Source organism: Panthera pardus, unplaced genomic scaffold (genome assembly GCF_024362965.1).
Source record: "Panthera pardus isolate Hobbes unplaced genomic scaffold, ASM2436296v1 HiC_scaffold_1, whole genome shotgun sequence".
Taxonomy (NCBI): Eukaryota; Metazoa; Chordata; class Mammalia; order Carnivora; family Felidae; genus Panthera; species Panthera pardus.
This window is the reverse complement of record NW_026526654.1, coordinates 12805417-12826768: the sequence shown is the minus strand read 5'-3', so window position 1 is coordinate 12826768 and position 21352 is coordinate 12805417. Positions and strand designations below refer to the sequence as shown.

Sequence of the window (21352 nt, the reverse complement as noted above, 5' to 3'; positions counted from 1 at the left end):
TGTTCTGTCCTCTGTGTCTCCCCTCCCCATATCTCAGAATTTACACAGAATTTACCTGATATGATGTGTACATGTATGTATTGGTAGCTTTTCTTTTTATATACTCTTTCTGCACATCCCCGGGTCCTAAAATTTTCTTCTACGTGGTGGTTTAGTAATACGCAGTTGTGTCATATAAATGTCCTTATTTAAGTATTCTCCTCCTTTATTTTTTATTTTATTATTTTTTTAATTTTTAAAAAATTTTATTTATTTTTGAGACAGAAGGAGACACAGCGCAAGTGGGGGAGGGGAAGAGGGAGAGGGAGACGCAGAATCTGAAACAGGCTCCAGGCTCTGAGCTGTCAGCACAGAGCCTGATGCCGGGCTCCAACCCACGAACTGTGAGATCATGACCTGAGCCGAAGTCAGACACTCAACTGATTGAGCCACCCAGGTGCCCCTATTTTATTTTATTTGTAATGTTTTTACTTATTTTTGAGAGAGAGAGAGAGAGAGAGAGAGACAAAGCATGAGCAGGGGAGGGGCAGAGAGAGAGGGAGACACAGAATCCAAAGCAGGCTCCAGGCTCCGAGCTGTCAGCACGGAGCCCAATGCAGGGCTTGAACTCACTAACTGTGAGATCATGACCTGAGCCAAAGTCAGATGCTTAACCGACTGAGCCACCCAGGTGCCCCTATTTTATTTTATTTTTAATGTTGATTTATCTTTGACAGAGAGAGAGAGAGAACAAGCCGGGGAGGGGCAGAGAGAGAGAGAGAGAGGGAGAGAGAGAGAATTCCAGGCAGGCTCTGCACTTCCAACACAGAGCCCGATGTGGGGTTTGATCCCATGAACCTTGCGATCATGGCCTAAGCTAAAATCGGATGCTTAACCAACGGAGCCACCCAGGCGCCCCAAGTATTCTCCTATTTTAGACATTTTATCCAAATTTTCGTTACTTTCTCTGTTTTTACAACACTATTATTCACGATCTTGGTAATATCTATTTCGTGTTAAATAACTATGTTTATATTGCTACACTTTGGCTTTTCATCTTTTGTCTGGCAGATGGGGATTCAGCTCTTGGTGCCACAGACCCAGGCCCTAACAGGTCTGCCCACTGCTAGGTGCCCGTCCTCCCCTGTGTCCCTTTAAAGTGATGTCATATGTGGAAACGTGTACAGACTTCTCCAGCGTGACTGTAAATGCCATCCACACCCGTTTACTTGGCATTTTACAATTACCCTTTCTTTCTTACATGTTTTGTTTTCTTGACATGGTTGGTAACTTCGCATGACAGCAGGGCCACAATAAACATTTATGTGCTCCCAGCGTAATAATTATTGACCTCAGAATGCTTACAGCGGGAGCTGTAAAAATGTGTTCCAATATCATCTCAACTGTTATAAAATTTTAAATGGTTGTAATACAGGTTTTGAGATTTTTATTACCATAAAGATTTACCATCATTTAAAAATCAAAGTACATTTTAATTATAATAAAGGCTTAATACATAGTTCTTAATGAATGAATGGATTCCCGGATGGTATCGCCTCCTGCATTATCTGCCAACATTCTAGCATCTGGAGAAAGTTAAATGCTTTTAGTTTTCTCTCTCTGCTTAAACAGTGGGAACCCATGGGAAAGTCTTTGCTTGAGACCAGAGATGCATGAATCTTCTGATTCAGTTCCCTAAGTTCTCGTGATTGTGGGCAGATAGAAGCCCCACGGTCCCTTGGTTGGTCCGACTCAAGTACAGGAGGGATGTCCTGTGGCAAGACGATGGGTTCTTCCTTTTCGGCCTCGTTCATTGGTGGTCATCTGGGGTAATCCGCTCTGTTACAGGTTTCTGCTGGTGCACACCCCACCTGACATCCTCCTTCCTGGCTGCCACAGGGCTTTCAACCATGATGTCTCAGCTGAGTTTTGGGAAGAGAGATGGCAATTGAATGTGTTGAGGTTTTGAGGTTTAACAGTTTCTTCACCTGTTTCCTTCGGTGGCATGAATATTTCAGAAGGAGAGGGGTTGCTTGCTGAATGTACCTCATAAAATAGCATCTCTGCTCGATTTCCCAATCCAACAACAATGATAAATGTAAAATGATGCAGGGCATAGAGAGTAGGTGTTTCATGAGAACATGTCCTTCTTATTCCTGTTTGCATTAGATTGCCCTTTGGATCAGTATCTGTTATTCTTTTTGTTCAGTGATGTTAAGTTTCATTTTGGGGGGACTCTTACAGTTTTGCTTGTCTTTTTATAAAAATGGTTTGCTATCTTTGCTCTGATTTGTTTGAAGCTTTAGCAGTTCTTTGGAGTTTGTCCTTGAAGACAGGGCAGAATTGTGAGGAAGTTTTCTTTTCGTTTGAAAATAATTGCTCCTAAGCAATAGTGAAGGGTCTGTTGTGCTCTGCGGGGCCACTGGCTGGAGGACAGACTTTCAAAGAAACTAAGTGGTAAGTTACCTGGAAATAAGCGAAGCGGTTGGATTTTTTTGGAGATCTCTTTCAGAAGTACCTGTAAGTTTCTACTCAATCTTTCACCAAAGTATTTTGTTCCATGTGGGTTCTCTTTAAGGAACAGATTTGCAAAGAGTTCTCATATACCTCAGGGCACATTGCCTTTTTGTCAGTAACGGTCATAAGAGAGGGCATTCTGGCATTTTTTCTGGTTTGCCTCAGATGCTATACTTGAAGCTGTTACCACCGTTGGGCTGCATAGACTGGGCATGGAGCTTTAGAACCATTTCTTGCCTTTGAAATTATTTTGCTTCCTCATTGCTGCTTTTGTCAAATGTATCATATGGTAAGAGTGAGGGGAAGAAGGGAAGGAATCAAACCAGAACTACCATCCTCAGCATTTCAAGGAGCTGGGGCTGAACTGCCCTTCCTTCTCTCCTTCAGCTACTGCATTCTGCCTATGCTGTTTGGAGCTTGCATTCAGGGCCCCGCCAAATACTGCACGCAGAGAGGGGTGGGTGACGTATTAGACTCTAGCTCATGGTGGTTTTACAAATACTGTACTTTTAAAAATTAAAAAAAAAATTGTTTATTTATTTTTGAGAGAGAGAGACACGGCACGAGCAGGGGAAGAGCAGAGAGAGAGGGAGACACAGAATCCGAACGAAGCAGGCTCCAGGCTCTGAGCTGTCAGCACAGAGCCCGACGTGGGGCTCGAACCCACAAACCACGAGATCATGACCTGAGCTGAAGTTGGACGCTCATCCGAGCCACCCAGGCGACCTGAGAATACCAACTCTTTTTTTTTTTTCTTTTTTTTTTTTTTTTGAGAGAAAGAGAGACAGAGCATGAGCGGGGGAGGAGCAGAGAGAGAGGGAGACACAGAATCCGAAGCAGACTCCAGGCTCTGAGCTGTCAGCACAGAGCCCCACGCAGGGCTCGAACTCAAGAACTTCAAGATCATGACCTGAGCTGAAGTCGAACGCTTAACCAGTTGAGCCACCAAAGCATCCCACAAATGTTGTATTTAATAAGATATTCTTTCTCTTTTGATTATGTTTATTAGTGCAGGTACAGTTTATTGAGTGGCTGCTGTAGGTCAGCACTGTGCTGGGTACTGCATACATTTATACCGAGGTTAACTGGCATCTACATTAAGTAGTAAGAGTTGGCTCCACCTTGCAAGCTGATGGACAGAATTAGGTGTTTTGTCCTCGGTCCTGAAATCGGTGAGCAGTAACCCAGCACTCAGAGCGTGGCTTCTGTGACACCAGGAGAACTTCCCTCCCCTTCTCCTGTTTCCTGCTACCTCTCACTCAAGCGCTCCTTGACAGATGTGTCCCTGTTTTTCAGCTCTCTGAAGGCTGATACTCCACTTTCATTAAATTTTTTTTAACATTTATTTATTGAGAGACAGAGAGAGACAGGGCACGAGCAGGGGAGGGGTAGAGAAAGAGGGAGATACAGAATCTGAAGCGGGATCCAGGTTCTGAACTGTCAGCATAGAGCCCGATGTGAGGCTCAAACCCATGAACTATGAGATCATGACCTGTGCCTAAGTCAGATGCCCAGAAGCTGGGTGGCTGAGCCACCCAGGCGCCTCACCACTTTCCATTTTTGAATAGTGTCACTAAACTTACCATCTCAATGAATGCAAGATAGCGGAAGTACGTCATTAAAAATTTATAGACTTCTTCTATTTCAGAAACCCCATTTAGACTTCTTGTTCTTATCTAAATCTGTGTTTCTTTGTTTTGAATGTGCATTTCTTGTTGGATAGCAACTTTTATTGTTCAGTTAATATGAGACTCCATGAATAGTTCAGCAGTGAATATTGTCGCGCTTCCCAAATACAGTATTTTTGGTCAAGTGAATTCAGAATATTTGGACGTTTAAGGGGTTGGGGTCTGGATGACACAGGCCCTTGAAGTCTTGAGAAAAAGTTGGGGTGATCTCACCATACAGTTCCCCGTATCCTTAAACTGAACGTTTGCAAACTCCTAATATCAATCATGTGCTGTGACCCAAAATAATTGCTTGCACATTATACATTCCTCTGGGACAGCCTTCATCTTATCCTGCTAGCACATAATGCAGAAGTTTCTATAGAAAGAAGAAGACCCATCTGCAATTCAAAAGCACAAAACATTCACTCACAGAATTTTCTATTTTTCCTATCAGGTTAGATGCCAACATTTTTATATGTAAGTGGAATATTTTGTGGCAGGATATTTGAAGACTGTGTAAATATTCTGTTCCTCATCATGGTTTCGTTCAAATGTCTGCCTTTCCGGCACGCAGGAATGTAGTGTTACCATCCCTTACTGACTCCCATTGAAATCAGTTATTACTCTAACGAATGCCGGATTCTAACCTTGACATGCCGTCTGCCTGGGTGAGTTGGTATCTCTTGTAAGGAAGACCTGTATTCAGGCATTCATGTGTCTGTCGATATGGGCATGCACGCATGGGTTCCTAGTTTCAGTTCTGCCCTGCAAACACCTGGCAAACCTCACCCCTGCCAGTGATCAAGGTTCACTTCATCACTGATGGGACCAAGGGACATCCTGTGCCGTCTGATAGGGTATGATGGGAAGAATATGCTATCCCCTCTCTGGTTTCCCTGCCAAAAACCTCGTAACACATATGAGAGAAGGTCTTGAGAAGACTGAAGAGGTGTCCCAAATTGGGTGGAACTAAAGAAAAAGGACAAGTATCTGTGCCGGGGGATCGTGGGTTACCTCCCGGGCTGGGGAAATAGCGGTCAACAATACAGTAGGAGAAGGTAACGCCAATTTGGGTGTGCAGGGTGGTTTAGATAATAGTAGTTAGTAATGCTAAATTTTCTGATTTTGATAACTTGTATGCATGAGACTTATCCTTATTCTTATGAAATATACACTAAAATATTAGAGGTAAAGGGATGTGTGGTGCCTGTTGACTCACTTTTAAGAGATTTGGGGAAAATAGTGCAAAAGTAGGAGGAAAGTATACATTGGCGAATTTGGGTAGAGGGCAGAGTATTAGTTTCCTGGGGTTGCCGTAATAAACTACCACAAACTGGTGTGGGGGCTTAAAGCAACAGAAGTTGGTCATTCCACAGTTCTGGAGGCTGGAGTCAAGGTCTGCAAAGCCGCGCCCCCTCTGAAACCTACAGGAGAGGTTCCTTCCTCATCTGGTCCACTTCCAGGGGGTCCTTGGCTGGTGGCTGCATCGTCCCCCATATCTGCCTCTGTCTTCACCTGGCTGCCTTCTCTCTGTGTGTGTGCGTCCCCGAAGCCCCTCTCCCTATAAGAATACTTGTCCCACTACTTACTCCAACATGGCCTCCTCTTAACTCACCTGATGACATCTGCACCCGTCCTGTTTCCACATGAGTCCACATTCACAGGTACTAGGCCCCTGGGATGTCCACATTTCTTGGTAGGGGGACGCAATTCAACTCATAACAGGTACACAGGGTTTCTTGGCATTATTCTTGCAGCTTTAACTGAATTTGAAATTATACCAAGATAAAAAGTTGCCAGAAAGTGTTGGCGTATAAAAAGTGGTATTTGCTGAAGCCAATTAAGCAAATATTCAGATGCCATCAATTTCAGTATTCATGTGTTAGAGAATCACTACTCAATGAACGAATTGGCAAGTATATTCACTGACATGAAATTGTTACAGAAAGCAAACCAGGAAAATGTTGCTTACAAGAAAGGTGCACTTATGGGTTCATAGGTTATCTGATAGGCAAGAGGTGAGATTCCTGTCTGGGAGGAGGGGTGGGGGGTTGATGTATTTCAGTTCCATTTCCAATACTCTAGGGACATAGGTGAGGACAATTGGAGGTGGGGTGGCCTTCCTTAGAGAAAATGTCCTCAGGGCTCCCTGTGAGAACTGTTCAGGCCGCACCTGCAGAAAGTATGTGAGGAGTGGGCTTTGGCATAGATAACATCGACTGCTTTCACTTGCCCAATGGAAACCAATCACTGTATGACTGATGCTCTCAAAACCAAACCAAAGGACTTGCTTCACAGTCTATATCGCACGAATATAACATCTTGGTTGAGCTGTTCCCACTGATGCACGTTTTTCTTAATTTGGAATGCCTTCTTTCATTAAAGGATAATAACTACCGTCAGGATAAGAAATCTGACATCTGGTGATTAGGCGTAGGAATGTAAAACTAGGAAGATGCTTCACACGCACGCACACGCACACGCACACACGCCCCGGGACTTAGGGTGTTCATGGGCACCGAATATAAACGAGAAAGTATCTATCTCTTCCATCTAGTCTCGCTCTCACCAGCCTTTTAACGCAGCTGTCTCCTAAGCCGTATGTTTTTATAAAGTACAGCATTCGGTTATTTAAAAAATATTGTTTAAGTTTTAGAAAATGTGTGGTGATGGCTAAGGCTGTTGTTCTTGTATAATAGAACGAGTGCCGCCTTGGGCATTTTTTTTTAATGTTTATTTATTATTAAGAGACAGAGCATGAGTATGGGAGGGACAGAGAGAGGTGAAGACACAGAATCCGAAGCAGGCTCCAGGCTCCGAGCTGTCAGCACAGAGCCCGACGCGGGACTCAAACCCACAAACCGCGAGTCCGTGACCTGAGCCAAAGTCGGACGCCCAACCGACTGAGCCACCCAGGCCCCCCCCAACCTTGGGCATTCTTTGTCCTGTATTTGAAAATCTAGTCTAACACCTTCCCCTCGTCCTGCTTCTCATGCCCTGAAATAAAAGAGTGTGCTTACAGTGGGATACACACACCAACACGTGGGGCAATTAAAGTTTGCTGTTGTTGCCCACGTTCTGTACTGAAAATAGTGAGCCCCGTATCCACGGAAACACTGTAATTGATATGTGCACCAGTTCACGAGCACTTTTCCCCGGCTTTTGTCCTCCTAGCTGAAAAACGACTTGGTGGACTCAGCATCAGTGGAATGAAATTTGAAATGTAAAAGGAACATTTCTAAAAAGCATTGAGGAATATCATGTCCAGAAGAGAAAAAAAAAAATATATTTTAGAATACATGTGTTTTGAAATTTCCATATTAAAAATGGACAATGTCAGACTGATACTTTTATTGAATCACTTAATGGCTCTCGCTTTGCAAAACTGAGAAAAGTTCATTCTATATTACTGAGTGGCTCAAAGTATTTTTTTTTTAAATTTTTTTTTTCAACGTTTTTTATTTATTTTTGGGACAGAGAGAGACAGAGCATGAACGGGGGAGGGTCAGAGAGAGAGGGAGACACAGAATCGGAAACAGGCTCCAGGCTCCGAGCCATCAGCCCAGAGCCTGACGCGGGGCTCGAACTCACGGACCGCGAGATCGTGACCTGGCTGAAGTCGGACGCTTAACCGACTGCGCCACCCAGGCGCCCCTCAAAGTATTTTTTAAGAAAAACAAGTACTAACACAATACCTTATAAATGTTGCTAATTCCCAACCTCACTTCCCTTTCTGTTTTCTGGACATTAGACCATCCTGATGGTATAGTGGCAAGTCTCTGACATTTTGAGAAGTCCTATTTTGCAAGCCCTCACCCTTCAGTTCCAATGGGATCCCTTAACAACTAAAAGTGCACATTAACACTTGAGCCATTCACACTAAGAGTAATAACCAGTCATGAATCTTCTCAATGGTGGGTTTTTTTCCCTGTTCTTGTTTTTTTTTTTTTTTAAACAGAGGTAAGATTTCAGAAGTGTAATTCAAGATATACCCAGCATCAGGACCCCTGATGCAGGTGGGGCGCTCACACTGTCCAGTGTTAGAAAGAAGAAGAGGAGGGAAGAATGAGAGGGAAGAGGAGAAAGAGAGAAGGAGAAAGGGAGAGAGAGGGAGGGGAAGAGGGAGAGGGAGAGGGAGGAAGGAAGGAAGGAAGTCACAAACGTCCATCTAAAAGAGTGAAGGCAGCTGTGAATGGGATCCCATTCACAATTACACCAAAAAGCATAAAATACCTACGAATAAATCTAACCAAAGATGTAAAAGATCTGTATGCTGAAAACTATAGAAAGCTTATGAAGGTAATTGAAGAAGATATAAAGAAATGGAAAGACATTCCATGCTCATGGATTGGAAGAATAAATATTGTCAAAATGTCAATACTACCCAAAGCTATCTACACATTCAATGCAATCCCAATCAAAATTGCACCAGCATTCTTCTCGAAACTAGAACAAGCAATCCTAAAATTCCTATGGAACCACAAAAGGCCCCGAATAGCCAAAGTAATTTTGAAGAAGAAGACCAAAGCAGGAGGCATCACAATCCCAGACTTCAGCCTCTACTACAAAGCTGTCATCATCAAGACAGCATGGTATTGGCACAAAAACAGACACATAGACCAATGGAATAGAATAGAAACCCCAGAACTAGACCCACAAGTGTATGGCCAACTAATCTTTGACAAAGCAGGAAAGAACATCCAATGGAAAAAAGACAGTCTCTTTAACAAATGGTGCTGGGAGAACTGGACAGCAACATGCAGAAGGTTGAAAGTAGACCACTTTCTCACACCATTCACAAAAATAAACTCAAAATGGATAAAGGACCTGAATGTGAGACAGGAAACCATCAAAACCCTAGAGGAGAAAGCAGGAAAAGACCTCTCTGACCTCAGCCGTAGCAGTGTTTTACTCAACACATCCCCAAAGGCAAGGGAATTAAAAGCAAAAATGAACTACTGGGACCTTATGAAGATAAAAAGCTTCTGCACAGCAAAGGAAACAACCAATAAAACTAAAAGGCAACCAACGGAATGGGAAAAGATATTTGCAAATGACATATTGGACAAAGGGCTAGTATCCAAAATCTGTAAAGAGCTCACCAAACTCCACACCCGAAAAACAAATAAGCCAGTGAAGAAATGGGCAGAAAACATGAATAGACACTTCTCTAAAGAAGACATCCGGATGGCCAACAGGCACATGAAAAGATGCTCAACGTCGCTCCTTATCAGGGAAATACAAATCAAAACCACACTCAGATATCACCTCACGTCAGTCAGAGTGGCCAAAATGAACAAATCAGGAGACTATAGATGCTGGAGAGGATGTGGAGAAACGGGAACCCTCTTGCACTGTTGGTGGGAATGCAAATTGGTGCAGCCGCTCTGGAAAACAGTGTGGAGGTTCCTCAGAAAATTAAAAATAGACCTACCCTATGACCCAGCAATAGCACTGCTAGGAATTTACCCAAGGGATACAGGAGTACTGATGCATAGGGGCACTTGTACCCCAATGTTTATAGCAGCACTCTCAACAATAGCCAAATTATGGAAAGAGCCTAAATGTCCATCAACTGATGAATGGATAAAGAAATTGTGGTTTATATACACAATGGAGTACTACGTGGCAATGAGAAAGAATGAAATATGGCCCTTTGTAGCAACGTGGATGGAACTGGAGAGTGTTACGCTAAGTGAAATAAGCCATACAGAGAAAGACTGATACCATATGTTTTCACTCTTATGTGGATCCTGAGAAACTTAACAGAAACCCATGGGGGAGGGGAAAAAAAAAGAGGTTAGAGTGGGAGAGAGCCAAAGCATAAGAGACTCTTAAAAACTGAAAACAAACTGAGGGTTGATGGGGGGTGGGAGGGAGGGGAGGGTGGGTGATGGATACTGAGGAGGGCACCTTTTGGGATGAGCACTGGGTGTTGTATGGAAACCCATTTGACAATAAATTTCATATATTGAAAAAAAAAGAGTGAAGGCAGGAAATTTAAGTATGCCTATAGTGCTTTTGTAATTTTATTCATGCGCCCTTGAAAATAAAGGTCAGGAAATTTAGTTAAAAAGAATTTAGCTAAAAATTATAGTTCTCTGCCTTAATTTGTAATAATTAGCTTAAGTTCGGTTTTTGGCTCCTTATTTTTCAGTTTGTTTCACTCAATCTTTTTTCAGTGCCTTGTATGTGCCAGGCACTGAGGCAGGTTGGGAGAGGGGGTGCAGATAATGGGGACTAAACTCCGATCTTTGATGAGGGAAGTTCCTGCCCCCCGGGAAGATGGGCTTCTGTACAGGGAACCCCTGAGAGTTCAGCGATGCAGACTGCTGAGTGACAAGTGGGTGGGAATTGAAGCGAACGAGCCCCGCGACTATATTCAGCATCAGAGGTCACCTTCAGACTTGTTTTGAAAGAGCCTCATTACTTCTTGTAGAGTAGAACGTATTCTCTCGAAGTGCACAGTCTCCCTCAGCACCAGGTTGTGTCCTACTTATTTCTGTTGTTATTGACGATACATGATGATACGTATATTCGCTGTTGCCTTGCGTCCAGATGTTTGGCGTAGATAAGGTTATATCGGAAACATTTATGCATTGGGAAAAGAGAATAACTAGATTTACTTCTGCCTATTTGTATTGAAATCAATAATGAGACCCTGTAGTTCTCTCTTAATTGGCTCTTTAACAATTGATCCTTGGGTAGGTATGCAAAATCTTATTCTCCTGGTTGGCCACTAAAGGAAAGGAATCATTAGCAAAGTCTACTGAACAATGTTGCCTCGAATAATTTCTTTTCAAACTCTGAATAACTAAAAATATTAAATGCACTACGAACACTTAGTTTGAAGTTTTCAAGACCTTAAAAGCACATGCTTCCTCACCGAAGTGAAAATCTGAAATATATAACTTAATTTGTTCAAATAGAGGAGTATCTTCATGTGGTTACAGAAAATATAACGTGGCACACTCAAGATGGTGAGGTGAGTGGCATAGTTTATTCAGGGCAGATATTAAGAGGTACACTATTTTGCCACTTTGGCCTATGTTTACTTCCGTCTTTACAATGTCTCCAGAGCAACCCTTTGGAAAACCTGTGCGGACTTGGTAATGTATAGGAGGGTTGTTTATTGAATATACATCTAGAATCACAGAGGGCAAAATCCCACATTGTAGTATATAAGATTATGAATGTTATATACCTTTTTATGTAACGTGAACTTGGACAGTATATGAACTTTATAAATATGGCATCACAGACTTGTATTCAGTAAAAAGAATAGGGGAAGACATTCATTCGTCTGGCCTGAGTTCAGTGAACTCATCCCTTGGTCAGTGGTATGTGCTTGTGCCATGTCCTTGGAGAAAAGGGAAAGTAAAACCGTCATTGTGTTTAAGCTGGGATGGGCGGGAGGGAAACATGCATCCTCAGAGGTGCTTGATGAAGGGTGCTTTGAAGCAAAAAGCTATGTAATGGCCATATTTAATATATTTCATTAATATTTACAGATTGTGCTTTTTAAAAAAAATAGTTTCTGTAAAGAGAAAAGAAAAACAACCAGAAGCCACTAGCCCAGGCCTTTATTAAAACATGGTAGTGTGAGAACAGCTCTCCGATGACTTTCTGTAGAGAGCAAAGTGCTTGAAGAGCTTATAGGATAGTTTGGGGGGAAGATCAAAGTTCACGGAAGAGTTCTCTGTGGAGACCCTCCAAAGGCATGGGGACCTTCTGCTCTGTTAGAATCGAGGCAACCAACGCAGAGGTGCGGTTGTTTCCACAGCAAGGATCGGATATCTTGGGTGTAGCAAGAGGGGTGGGAGGAAGAAGCCAGGGCTAAGGCCTTGCCAACGTCAGTTGAACATTCTTAGCCTGTTGGAGTTTCTCACAAAGTATTTATTACATTTGTCTTAAAAAGTAATTACAGTGTCCCACATGCTTCTACAGGGTTTTATCTAAGACAGACTTTTCTGGATCTGTTTCCCAACTAATGCAGAAGTGAAACCCGCTTTCTTTGTTACCAGTATACATAATGTTATATTTGTTCTTTTTCGCTTACAGGCTGGAGCCAATGTCCTTCTCCAGGATGTTAATGGAAATATCCCCTTGGATTATGCCATGGAAGGGACAGAATCTAGTTCCATCCTGTTGACCTATCTGGATGAAAATGGTAGGCAGTTGCTGTGAAAAACTATAGAGGGATAGATTTAAAGACAGTGTGGTAGAATTACAAATGTATAATTTATCTATTTTTTAGGCACGCACACACGATTTCAGATCGATGTGGTTTCCCTAGATTGTGTAAAATGAAGTATTTTTTCTCTATATAGAATTTCATTGTTCCCCCCGCGATGCCTCGTTGGTTGAGTCAAGGCAGTTTTGCAAGGCAGCAGAAATCTAGAGGCCAAGAATGAAGGAACATTTTAACAAGCATCTAAAGTCCATAATTAGTGGGACTGGGTTTGTAATTATAATCTATTCTCCACTGGGAGGGCAAGGGAAGTGAACCAGCATAACTGAATTCTGAGTTAACGAGAGCGAGGTCATCTGAAGTGTATTCTCTTAGGAGCGGGTAGTCCTCGTGAGTGCCAGTGAGGGAGGACTTAAGTCAAGAGCAGCTTGCACAGCATCCACTGTTGGTGACACGTGATAACACAAATGTCAGAAGGAAGCGCCCTGGTCATGTTGCTAGCCTGAAAAGATGAGTAGAGCTCCCAGATAGATTCCCTCCCAAAGAATATTTAATTGCACAGACTAAACGTATAATTTCATGAGCAAGTTCAGCATTGGCAAAGTGGGAGGTGTTTGAAATCCTGAGCCCGATATGGTACGCGACTGAAGAAGTTTGCCACTTCCCCGCCCCCTCTTTTTGTTTAGGTATAAATAACAACAAAGAAATTCCAGACCCTTCAAGTATGATCTTTTGTCAGAGAAGTTTAAAAGTTTTAAGAGCCACACAGTGCTTGTCACTCTGTCCTTCTCGATTCTAAGAAAAGCCCTCACATCTGCCTCTTTTTTCCCTGTGCTCTTTGCCTCCTCCAGATCTCTCGTATCAAAAGGTTTATTCTGAGGATGGCTTAGAATAATAATAATAATTAGCACTTCACAGCCAGGGGTTCTTAAAAAGTAATCTCATGAATTCTGAGAGTGGGTTAAGTACTGTTATCTTCATTAGGGACAATGTGAGCCGTGAGCCCAGCTGTCCTATGGAAGGTCACCGAGTCCCGGCCGGGGTGATGGAGGCACCTCCCTCACTCCTTGTATCTGCTCCTTATGTGAGGGTCACATTCAGATCTCTGGACCTCTTGTCAGCGGCAACTTGCTGGGGACAGGTTCCATTATTGCTAAAGGGATTGAGACTTGAAGTTATGTTTGCACACCCCACTGCTGTGAAGTTCATTGTTTCGGCCTTTGTGAAACTTGGACTTCACCATGCACGCTTCTGAATTTGCACAAACAGCTCAGTTGTATTATTAGCTGAGCCACTTCTATTAGCAGATTTCTTCCTTCCTTACTCTGAGTTTCTAATAGCCACGGCAGTAAATAGTTCTCTTTGAAAACTGAAATGAAGTTACCTTTATTTGCAAAAGAACTAACTTGACTTAAAAACCTTTCCCACTCATTCAAGGATTTTGTTCGATAAGAAAATTTGATATTTACAAAGGCAGTATTACCTATCTTATGCAAAGAAAAATAAGTGATTTTGAACGTGACTGAGGGCAAAGAAAGAGAGGGAGGCACAGATTCTCGATGGTTAGGAGAAAATCTGTCACGACAATGGCTGTCACAATCAGTTTGTAAAATACATGTTTGCTGGAACAGATTCAACTTAATATCCCCTGAATTTTTAATTCTGTTTTCCATTTGTCACTGCTGGTGTGCTGGCCTGTGCCTCACGACCGTCTGCCCCTCCCTCGCCTCGTGCACGGTGTGCTCCTATTCTGCCTGGGTCCCTCCTACGTGTCTGTGTCAGCTGCCACACCCATTCGATTTATTCTCTGGCCTCTTTGCTGGCGTGCTTTCAGGGTTATCTGCCATGACAGTGTGGGCTGACATCCTTAGACATTTCTAAGATTCCCTGACTCGATGCATATTACCGTTTGGCGCTCAGTGTTTCAGAACCACATTCTCAGAACCAGGCGGCTGTCATCCTCGAATATTCTCTGCGCACCATACAGTTTCCAGGCTGAGTACTTAGCATGCTGTCCCATCAGGACGCGTGTGGCAGGAGGCAGGCGAGGTTGTGAGGAAGTTGATTACATGGCAAATCGCTGGTCACAGGTTCTAATTGTACTGTCACCACCGACATACAGCATACACCCGGGCACAGCAATTAACCTCAGCTCACCGCCTGGGCTTCCTGGGCTGGAAAACGAGACAGCCACGGAGGGCTGGTTGAGGACTTGATGCATATTGGATCGGCAGAGCGAGGCGAGCCAGTTGGCTTTCAGAGAAGGCAACCGATTGCAAAATGATCGAGCGAGGGAAGAAAGCACTGCAGGGGGGACGGGGGGAGGCACAAGGTGGTCCAGGACAGATGCATGGGTAAAGATATATACATGGAATCTTTTCACTTTGCTGTGCATGCCCTTTCTCCTTCCTTCGAAATTCATCCTTTAGAAAAAAAAAGCTCACACTTATTCTCCTGAGCTCCTAATCTCCTCTCCTTAGCCCACTGAAGTTCAGCCTCTGCCCCTGCTGGAAATGTCCTTCCAAAGATGGCCATTGCCTGCTTGGCTCTCTATTGGCTGATCACCCTTCCGTTCTCCTGTCTGTGTTCCCTCATCGCCCTGTAGTGTTCCCTTGACTTCCATCACACTCTCCCGCGAAACCTCGCTCACCTGCAGTGATCATTCCATACCGTCCTCCATTCTCTTTGAGCTCCCACTTACTTCCTTTGGAAGTGTGACTGCACAGGCAGATGCCAGAATGTTCTCTGGTTCATCTCTCCCTGTTCCTTGTGTTGTGACAGCCTGCCTGCTCCCAAGATTACTCCTGTGGCTCAAATCTCTTAGAAGAACTTCTGCCTTGTCGTGTGCACTGTTCTTAAGTATCTTGCCTTGGATATCAGGCAGTTTGGGATAACATGCCCAATATGGAAGTTTCATGCCCTACCAAGAGTCCATTTTACCTTTACGGCCAGGAATCCAAGTATCTGAATGTCACTTCTCTTTTCCTAAATCCCTCACATCAAATTGTCACCAAATTTTATAGATTCTCCTTCCGTGACATCCCCCTGATATGTCTGCATCCCTCACCCATTGTGCCGTTGCTGCCTTCGTTAAAACCCTAGGCTTTCTGTTGTGGAAACAGCCTGAGAAACTGGCTTAGCCTTCCCTGATTATTCTTTTCTTTTCTTTTCTTTTCTTTTTTTTTTAATTTAAAATCAAGTAAGTTAACATGCAGTGTAGTATTGGATTCAGGAGTAGAACCCAGTGATTCATCACTTCCATGTAACACCCAGTGCTCATCTCAACAAGTGTCCTCCTTAATGCCCATCCCCCATTTAGCCCCCAACCCACCTCCCTTCCAGCAACCCTCATTTGTTCTCTGTGTTTAAGAGTCTCTTATGGTTTGCCTCCCTCTCTGTTTTTATCTTATTTTTCCTTCCCTTCCCCTGTGTTCATCTGTTGTGTTTTCTTAAATTCCACATATGAGTGAAATCACATATTTATCTTTCTCCGACTTATTTCAGTTAGCATCATACCCTCTAGTTCCATCCATGTTGTTGCAAATGGCAACATTTCATTCGTTTTCACCGCTGAGTAGTATCCCTGATAATTCCTTAAGAGACTCCTGGATTATTCAGTCCATAGTGACCTTGTATATTTCTTCCACTTAGTGAAATTAATTTGAAATGCCAATCCTGCACCACCCTCTTCAGAGTCACCCATCGTCAAGGTGGGAGTGTATCCCAGTTTGCTGGGGACGGTCCTACGTTGTGCATCTGGTAGGACTGATGGGAGGGATGGGGTAGAGGGTTATAACAGCCTTTTGGCTTGAGCATGTTTGTTTCTTTTTTCTAGAATCATCTCCCTTTATTTGCTTGCTCAGAGCATCCTTAGTTCCAATTCTAGAAACTAAGAAAATGATGTGCTATAGTCACAGGGCGGGTCACATCAGAGTGACAGACTACCCCCAATACAAAATGGGTAATGGAGAAAAAGAAAAGTTGAATTGTTACAAAAAAACAATATTGTCTTGAGAGAGACAGTTAAGGAAAGTTAAGATAGGGTTTAGACTGACTTGACGTGTCAATGTGATTTCAGTTTTACATATCACCTGATGTTATCAAATGTACTCAGGCAATAGTAATTAGTATCACATGTAATAACTTGTAAATTTCAAGCAAATGATGTTTTTCTTATTTCCTAAATATTTCCTAAATGTGTTCATTTTGAAAAAAAATTAATGAATTCCTGTCAAAATAATAAATCCAATCACGACCTGTATTAGTTTTTTTTTTCTTTTTCAGAGAACAGGATGAAAATAAAACTTAATTTCTTTTAAAAAAGACAGGCTTGGCCTATTATCCATTATAAAATAGGCTTATTATGGTCTGTTGGTTATATTTTTCCTGGAGTAGCTTAAGACTTTTGAGCAAGAAGAGAGGGAAATTCTGTTCCATTGTCTTGCTGAAAATAGACTTCTGCTTGTTTCCTGAACATATATCAAAAATCTAAAATCGCATCTTACATGGTATCATATTTGACTCAAAATGAAGTTTGAAAATAATAAGATACAATATCATAATATTCCCCTCTGATACCTTCACAACAGTGGCTGAAATAGATTGTTTTCTCATGACATGTGGTAAATGAGTGATCTCTAATCTGCTTTAATGTGTCTTTTATCACTGACCTCTATTCTTTTACAGCTCAGTTTTAATGATGTGTGCAAATGATTCTCTAAAAGATACGTACCACTCCAGTAAACACTGCAATGTTATAGAACTTAGAATAACGTAGCCATCAGATTCTTCGACTTCAGTGTGCAAAATTGAACACTGACATTTGAGAAATAGTATTTTCCAAAATTAACTCACACGTCAAATTCGACAATCCTAAAAATGAGAATAGAGTGATAGTTTTAGTTGGTTCTTAACAAACCTCAAAGCAACTCTTAGGGAAATCTGTTAGTTCTTCTGAAATGGCGTGTGGAAATTTCAAAGCTGGTAATTGGTTCCCCCCTCCCATCCTCCTAGTGAAATGGGTTTGCTTTGGACAGAGTATTTGAAACAAACCACATTATTCAAATAGCGCATTTTGCTTTATTCTGTTTGGGTCTTGCCTGCCTCCTTATTGCAAAGAAAAACAACAAATGCATGGCGTACAGCCCATGTAATAGAAAGCTGACTATAAAGGACAGCTCACATCTAGCGAGTACTTGCTCGATTCAGCAAGCCGAATACTGTGTTAGGTGCTCGATGTGTTGTCGTTTGTCCTCATAACCATTGGTGAAGCAAAAACTAGCAGCCCCATTTTGCAGATGGAGGAACTGAGGCAGAAGATGAGTTACCTGTTCCCATTGGCACTAGTATAAAATAGACCTATTATATTCTTATACTTATTATATTATGTTAATAAAATATGCATAATATATGTGGAATATATAATATATTATACTTATTACTACTATTATTACTAGTAGTAATAGAAGACACGACACTAAAATCCAGGAAGCCTGACACCCAGTGTTCATCCGGGATTTGAGAGAGAGCTGGACCAGGGGGCGGAGGTTCCAGGCTCTAAGGGGAAAATGAAGGCAGATGTGCAACGGGTTGAATGATCTCTGCCCCGTGGACAGATCTCGTAAGTAGTGAGTGTAGCTGCACTTCTTTGGGATATATATCATTCCCTGAGTGACCGTGGATGCAGAAGACCAGAGAGGTTACATACCTTTCCCAAAGTCAGCCCGGAGAGGTCAGGCACAGACTGGCATGGCCAGAAGGAACACTCTGGCATTGGTGCTTGGGTCCCCTGTGCCGACCCAGCCTCCCTGTTTGTGGCAAGGACTGAGTCACATGAGAGAGAGAGAGAGAGAGAGAATCAGGGAGGTGGCTGATTTCTAGCAGCCACTGGCTGAGAGGCAGGTGTTAATCATCACCACCATCATCATCATCATCATCATCATCATCATACTTTCACTGAGAATAAGGTGGATTATTTCCCCTTGGTAAACACCTGTTATGTCCAGGAACCAATCCTGGGAACGGGATGCATAAATGTGAAGGTCTGAGCTACCATGGAGATTCACACGAAAGCCTGGGTGAGAATAAATGCTGACAACAGGTACCAACAGGAGGGGAGCAGACCTGACCTTTCCATGGCCCATCCCCCTCCTCAACAAGGCTGACTTCCAGACTTCCCTCAGCTTCAGTTCATTTCTCTTTATTAACGCGAACAGCCATGAAATGTTTGATTGGAGAATCTTTTTACATTTAATTTGAAAACATTTGAGATCTGCAGGGAAGTTGTCAAAACATCCCTGAGAGTTCCCGTACACCTTCTCCCTGCTCCCCCACGCCAACACCCCACACAGACATGGTACGTTTATCCAGAGTACGGAGTTAGCTCAGGTATGATGCTACTCACTAAACTACAGACTTTGTTCACATTTTTCCGTTTCCCACCAAAGGTGGTTTTCTATTCCAGAGATTTCTATTCTATTCTATTCTATTCTTTCTATTCTATTCTATTCTATTGCTTTTAGGAGCAACTATTCTGGCCTGAAAATTATAGAGAGCAAAAACCATGTTTTAGAACTCATTTCAGTTCCATTCAAATGGTTTAAACTACTTAGGGCAGTGCACATTGATGATCCATACTAAGACAGGCGAACGTTGAGAGCCTACCATGGATAAGGTGTCATGTCACATCTTTGGGATAGAATCAGAGGAAAATGATTCCAGACTATTTTCTAGCGGTAAATAGAAGGCGTGCCGAGAGAAACCATTATGCAGACTTTGAATTCAAAGCAGAAGAGGGGCTTCAGAGAGGAACACGTTGGAAGAACAGTGAGATAAAATTAAGGCTTGACCCTCAGCGGCTGAGAAGCATCTCTGCCTTCTGTTTCAAAGGCTGTTTTCCCCGTAGGCGTGGACCTGACCTCACTGTGCCAGCTGAAGGTGCAGAGACCCGTGAGCATGCTAACAGATGTCAAACACTTCTTGTCCGATGGCGGAAATGTCAATGAGAAAAATGATGACGGGGTGACGCTGGTAAGTTAATATAACTGACTCAGAAATATTGCTGATGTAGAGGACTTAAGTTGATTTCTAAAGCCTGGAATTGGATGCAATTAACATTTACAAATGTCCTTTTTTCTGATCATAAAAGTTCTGCATATTTATTGTAAAAATCGTGAAAACACGTTAAGTGCGCAAAGACGGAAACAGAAATCACTTATGTCGCCACTCAGAGAAAAACCAGTGTTTGTAGGCTGATGTATTTTCTTCAAGCCTCCCTTCCATTTTGTTAAAAAATTTACAGTAATTTTTTAAAGTGTATTTATTTATTTTGAGAGAGCGGGAGAGGGACAGAGAGAGAAGGAGATGCAGAGAATCCCAAGGAGGCACCTCACTGTCACCTTGGAGTCTCACTTGGGGCTGGAACTTACGAACCTGTGAGATCACGACCTGAGCCAAAATCAAGAATCGGACGCTTAACTGACTGAGCCACCCAGGCACCCTTGGAATAATTTTTAGGCATTACTTTGTCAGTGTGATTTGTTGAAATGGAACTTATGGGAGAATGTTTTCGTTTTTCATTTTACGTAAAACAAATTACGGGTCACTCTGGGGAATGACTTTCTAAATCCAAGTGAAATCCTGTCACTGCTTTTTTTCCACAGCTATTGGGCACAGTGGCAGTAATGAAAAACCAGTACAATTAAATGTGGATTAATTCTCATATAAGCATAATGTCTAGTCATGAAAATAAGAAACATTGGGCACTATTGACTTGCACTGAGCATGCCTGTGTTAAAGTTAACTGTCGTGGAAGTAAATGTACTGAGGCTCAGGGGGAAGCACTGAGAGAAGGTAGATTAGCAGAAGGGGGTATGACGCTCAGAGCGTGGGATGCGTAGAAGCCTCTGGAGCCAGTGATTCAGGTTCTACTCTGCATTTTTCCGGAGGTGTGAGGTTGAACACAGTGATGGGAGAAATGGCTAGTCTAAATGGATAAAATTTGTGTGAGACCCGATACGGTTTTAGATTTATTAAATGCAAATCGAACACCCTGAGACCTCTGGATAGAATAATCTTCCTAGATACTGATTTCGGACTTTGGACTGTAGGTTTTCTAAAGACTGTCAAGAACGTAACTCCAAGTTATAAGCAAAGAGAACAAAGCGTGTTTACAGTTTATTGAAAAATCACATTCAAGTGGAAAAATACTCGAATTAATCTATTGAGGAAGTAATTTATTAACCCCAACCTGTGAACAAAATAATAATGAACAAAGCCACAAAAGCCCTTTTATCATGGGCTTACATTTCTTTGGGGAAGATACATAATATACCATATAAATGAGCTAAATGTGTAACATGCTAATAATGACAAACACAAAGGAGAAAAGAATAAGATAAGGACGTGCTGGGAGTTACACAGGTAAGATCTCACTGACGAGGAAGTTTGAGTAATGACCTGAGAGAAGTCTGCACACACTGCAGGGGTGCCTAGGAGCATTCCAGGCTGAACAGTGGTACGTGCAAAGGCCCTGAGGCCGGAGTGGGTGTATTAAGATTTAGAAACAGCACAGAGCCCTGTGAAGCTAAGCAGAGTAAAGGAAAGGAGTGAGGTAGCTGGACCAGATCCTGCAGGGTTTGTGTGCCTGTGTGAAGACTCTGCACTTACTCTGAGTGAGACGGAAACACATGGGAGGGCCCTGAGGAGAGCACAGCCCTGCTTCACTTCTAAAAGCATCACTCACTCTGACTGCTGTGTTATGGATGGACTGTCAAAGGGCAGGGCTGACACTGAGAGTTCAGGTGAGAGGTGTGGTTGGTGGTGGAGCTCGAAGCTACAGGAAGCCGAAGCTGTGGGAAGTGGCTGACTTGTGTCCGTGTGAAAAGAAGATCCACTGCGTTTTCCTGATGGCCAGGTGGTGTAGGAGAAAGGACGATTGCAGAAGGACTCCACGTACTTTTAGCCTCAGCACCTGCAGCGATGGAGTTGGCGTCCG

At 42.8% G+C, this 21352-nt stretch overlaps 1 protein-coding gene across 3 annotated transcripts in view; it reads left to right on the top strand.

Annotated features, from left to right (window-relative positions):
- MYO16 (myosin XVI) overlaps positions 1 to 21352 on the top strand; it is a 609969-nt gene that overhangs the window by 224057 nt on the left and 364560 nt on the right. For all 3 annotated transcript variants that reach the window (XM_053889237.1, XM_053889213.1, XM_053889198.1), the window contains exons 5-6: positions 12228 to 12336; positions 19262 to 19386. In XM_053889237.1, the coding sequence (XP_053745212.1) occupies positions 12228 to 12336; positions 19262 to 19386 (234 nt within the window). The remainder of the gene's footprint in view (positions 1 to 12227; positions 12337 to 19261; positions 19387 to 21352) is intronic.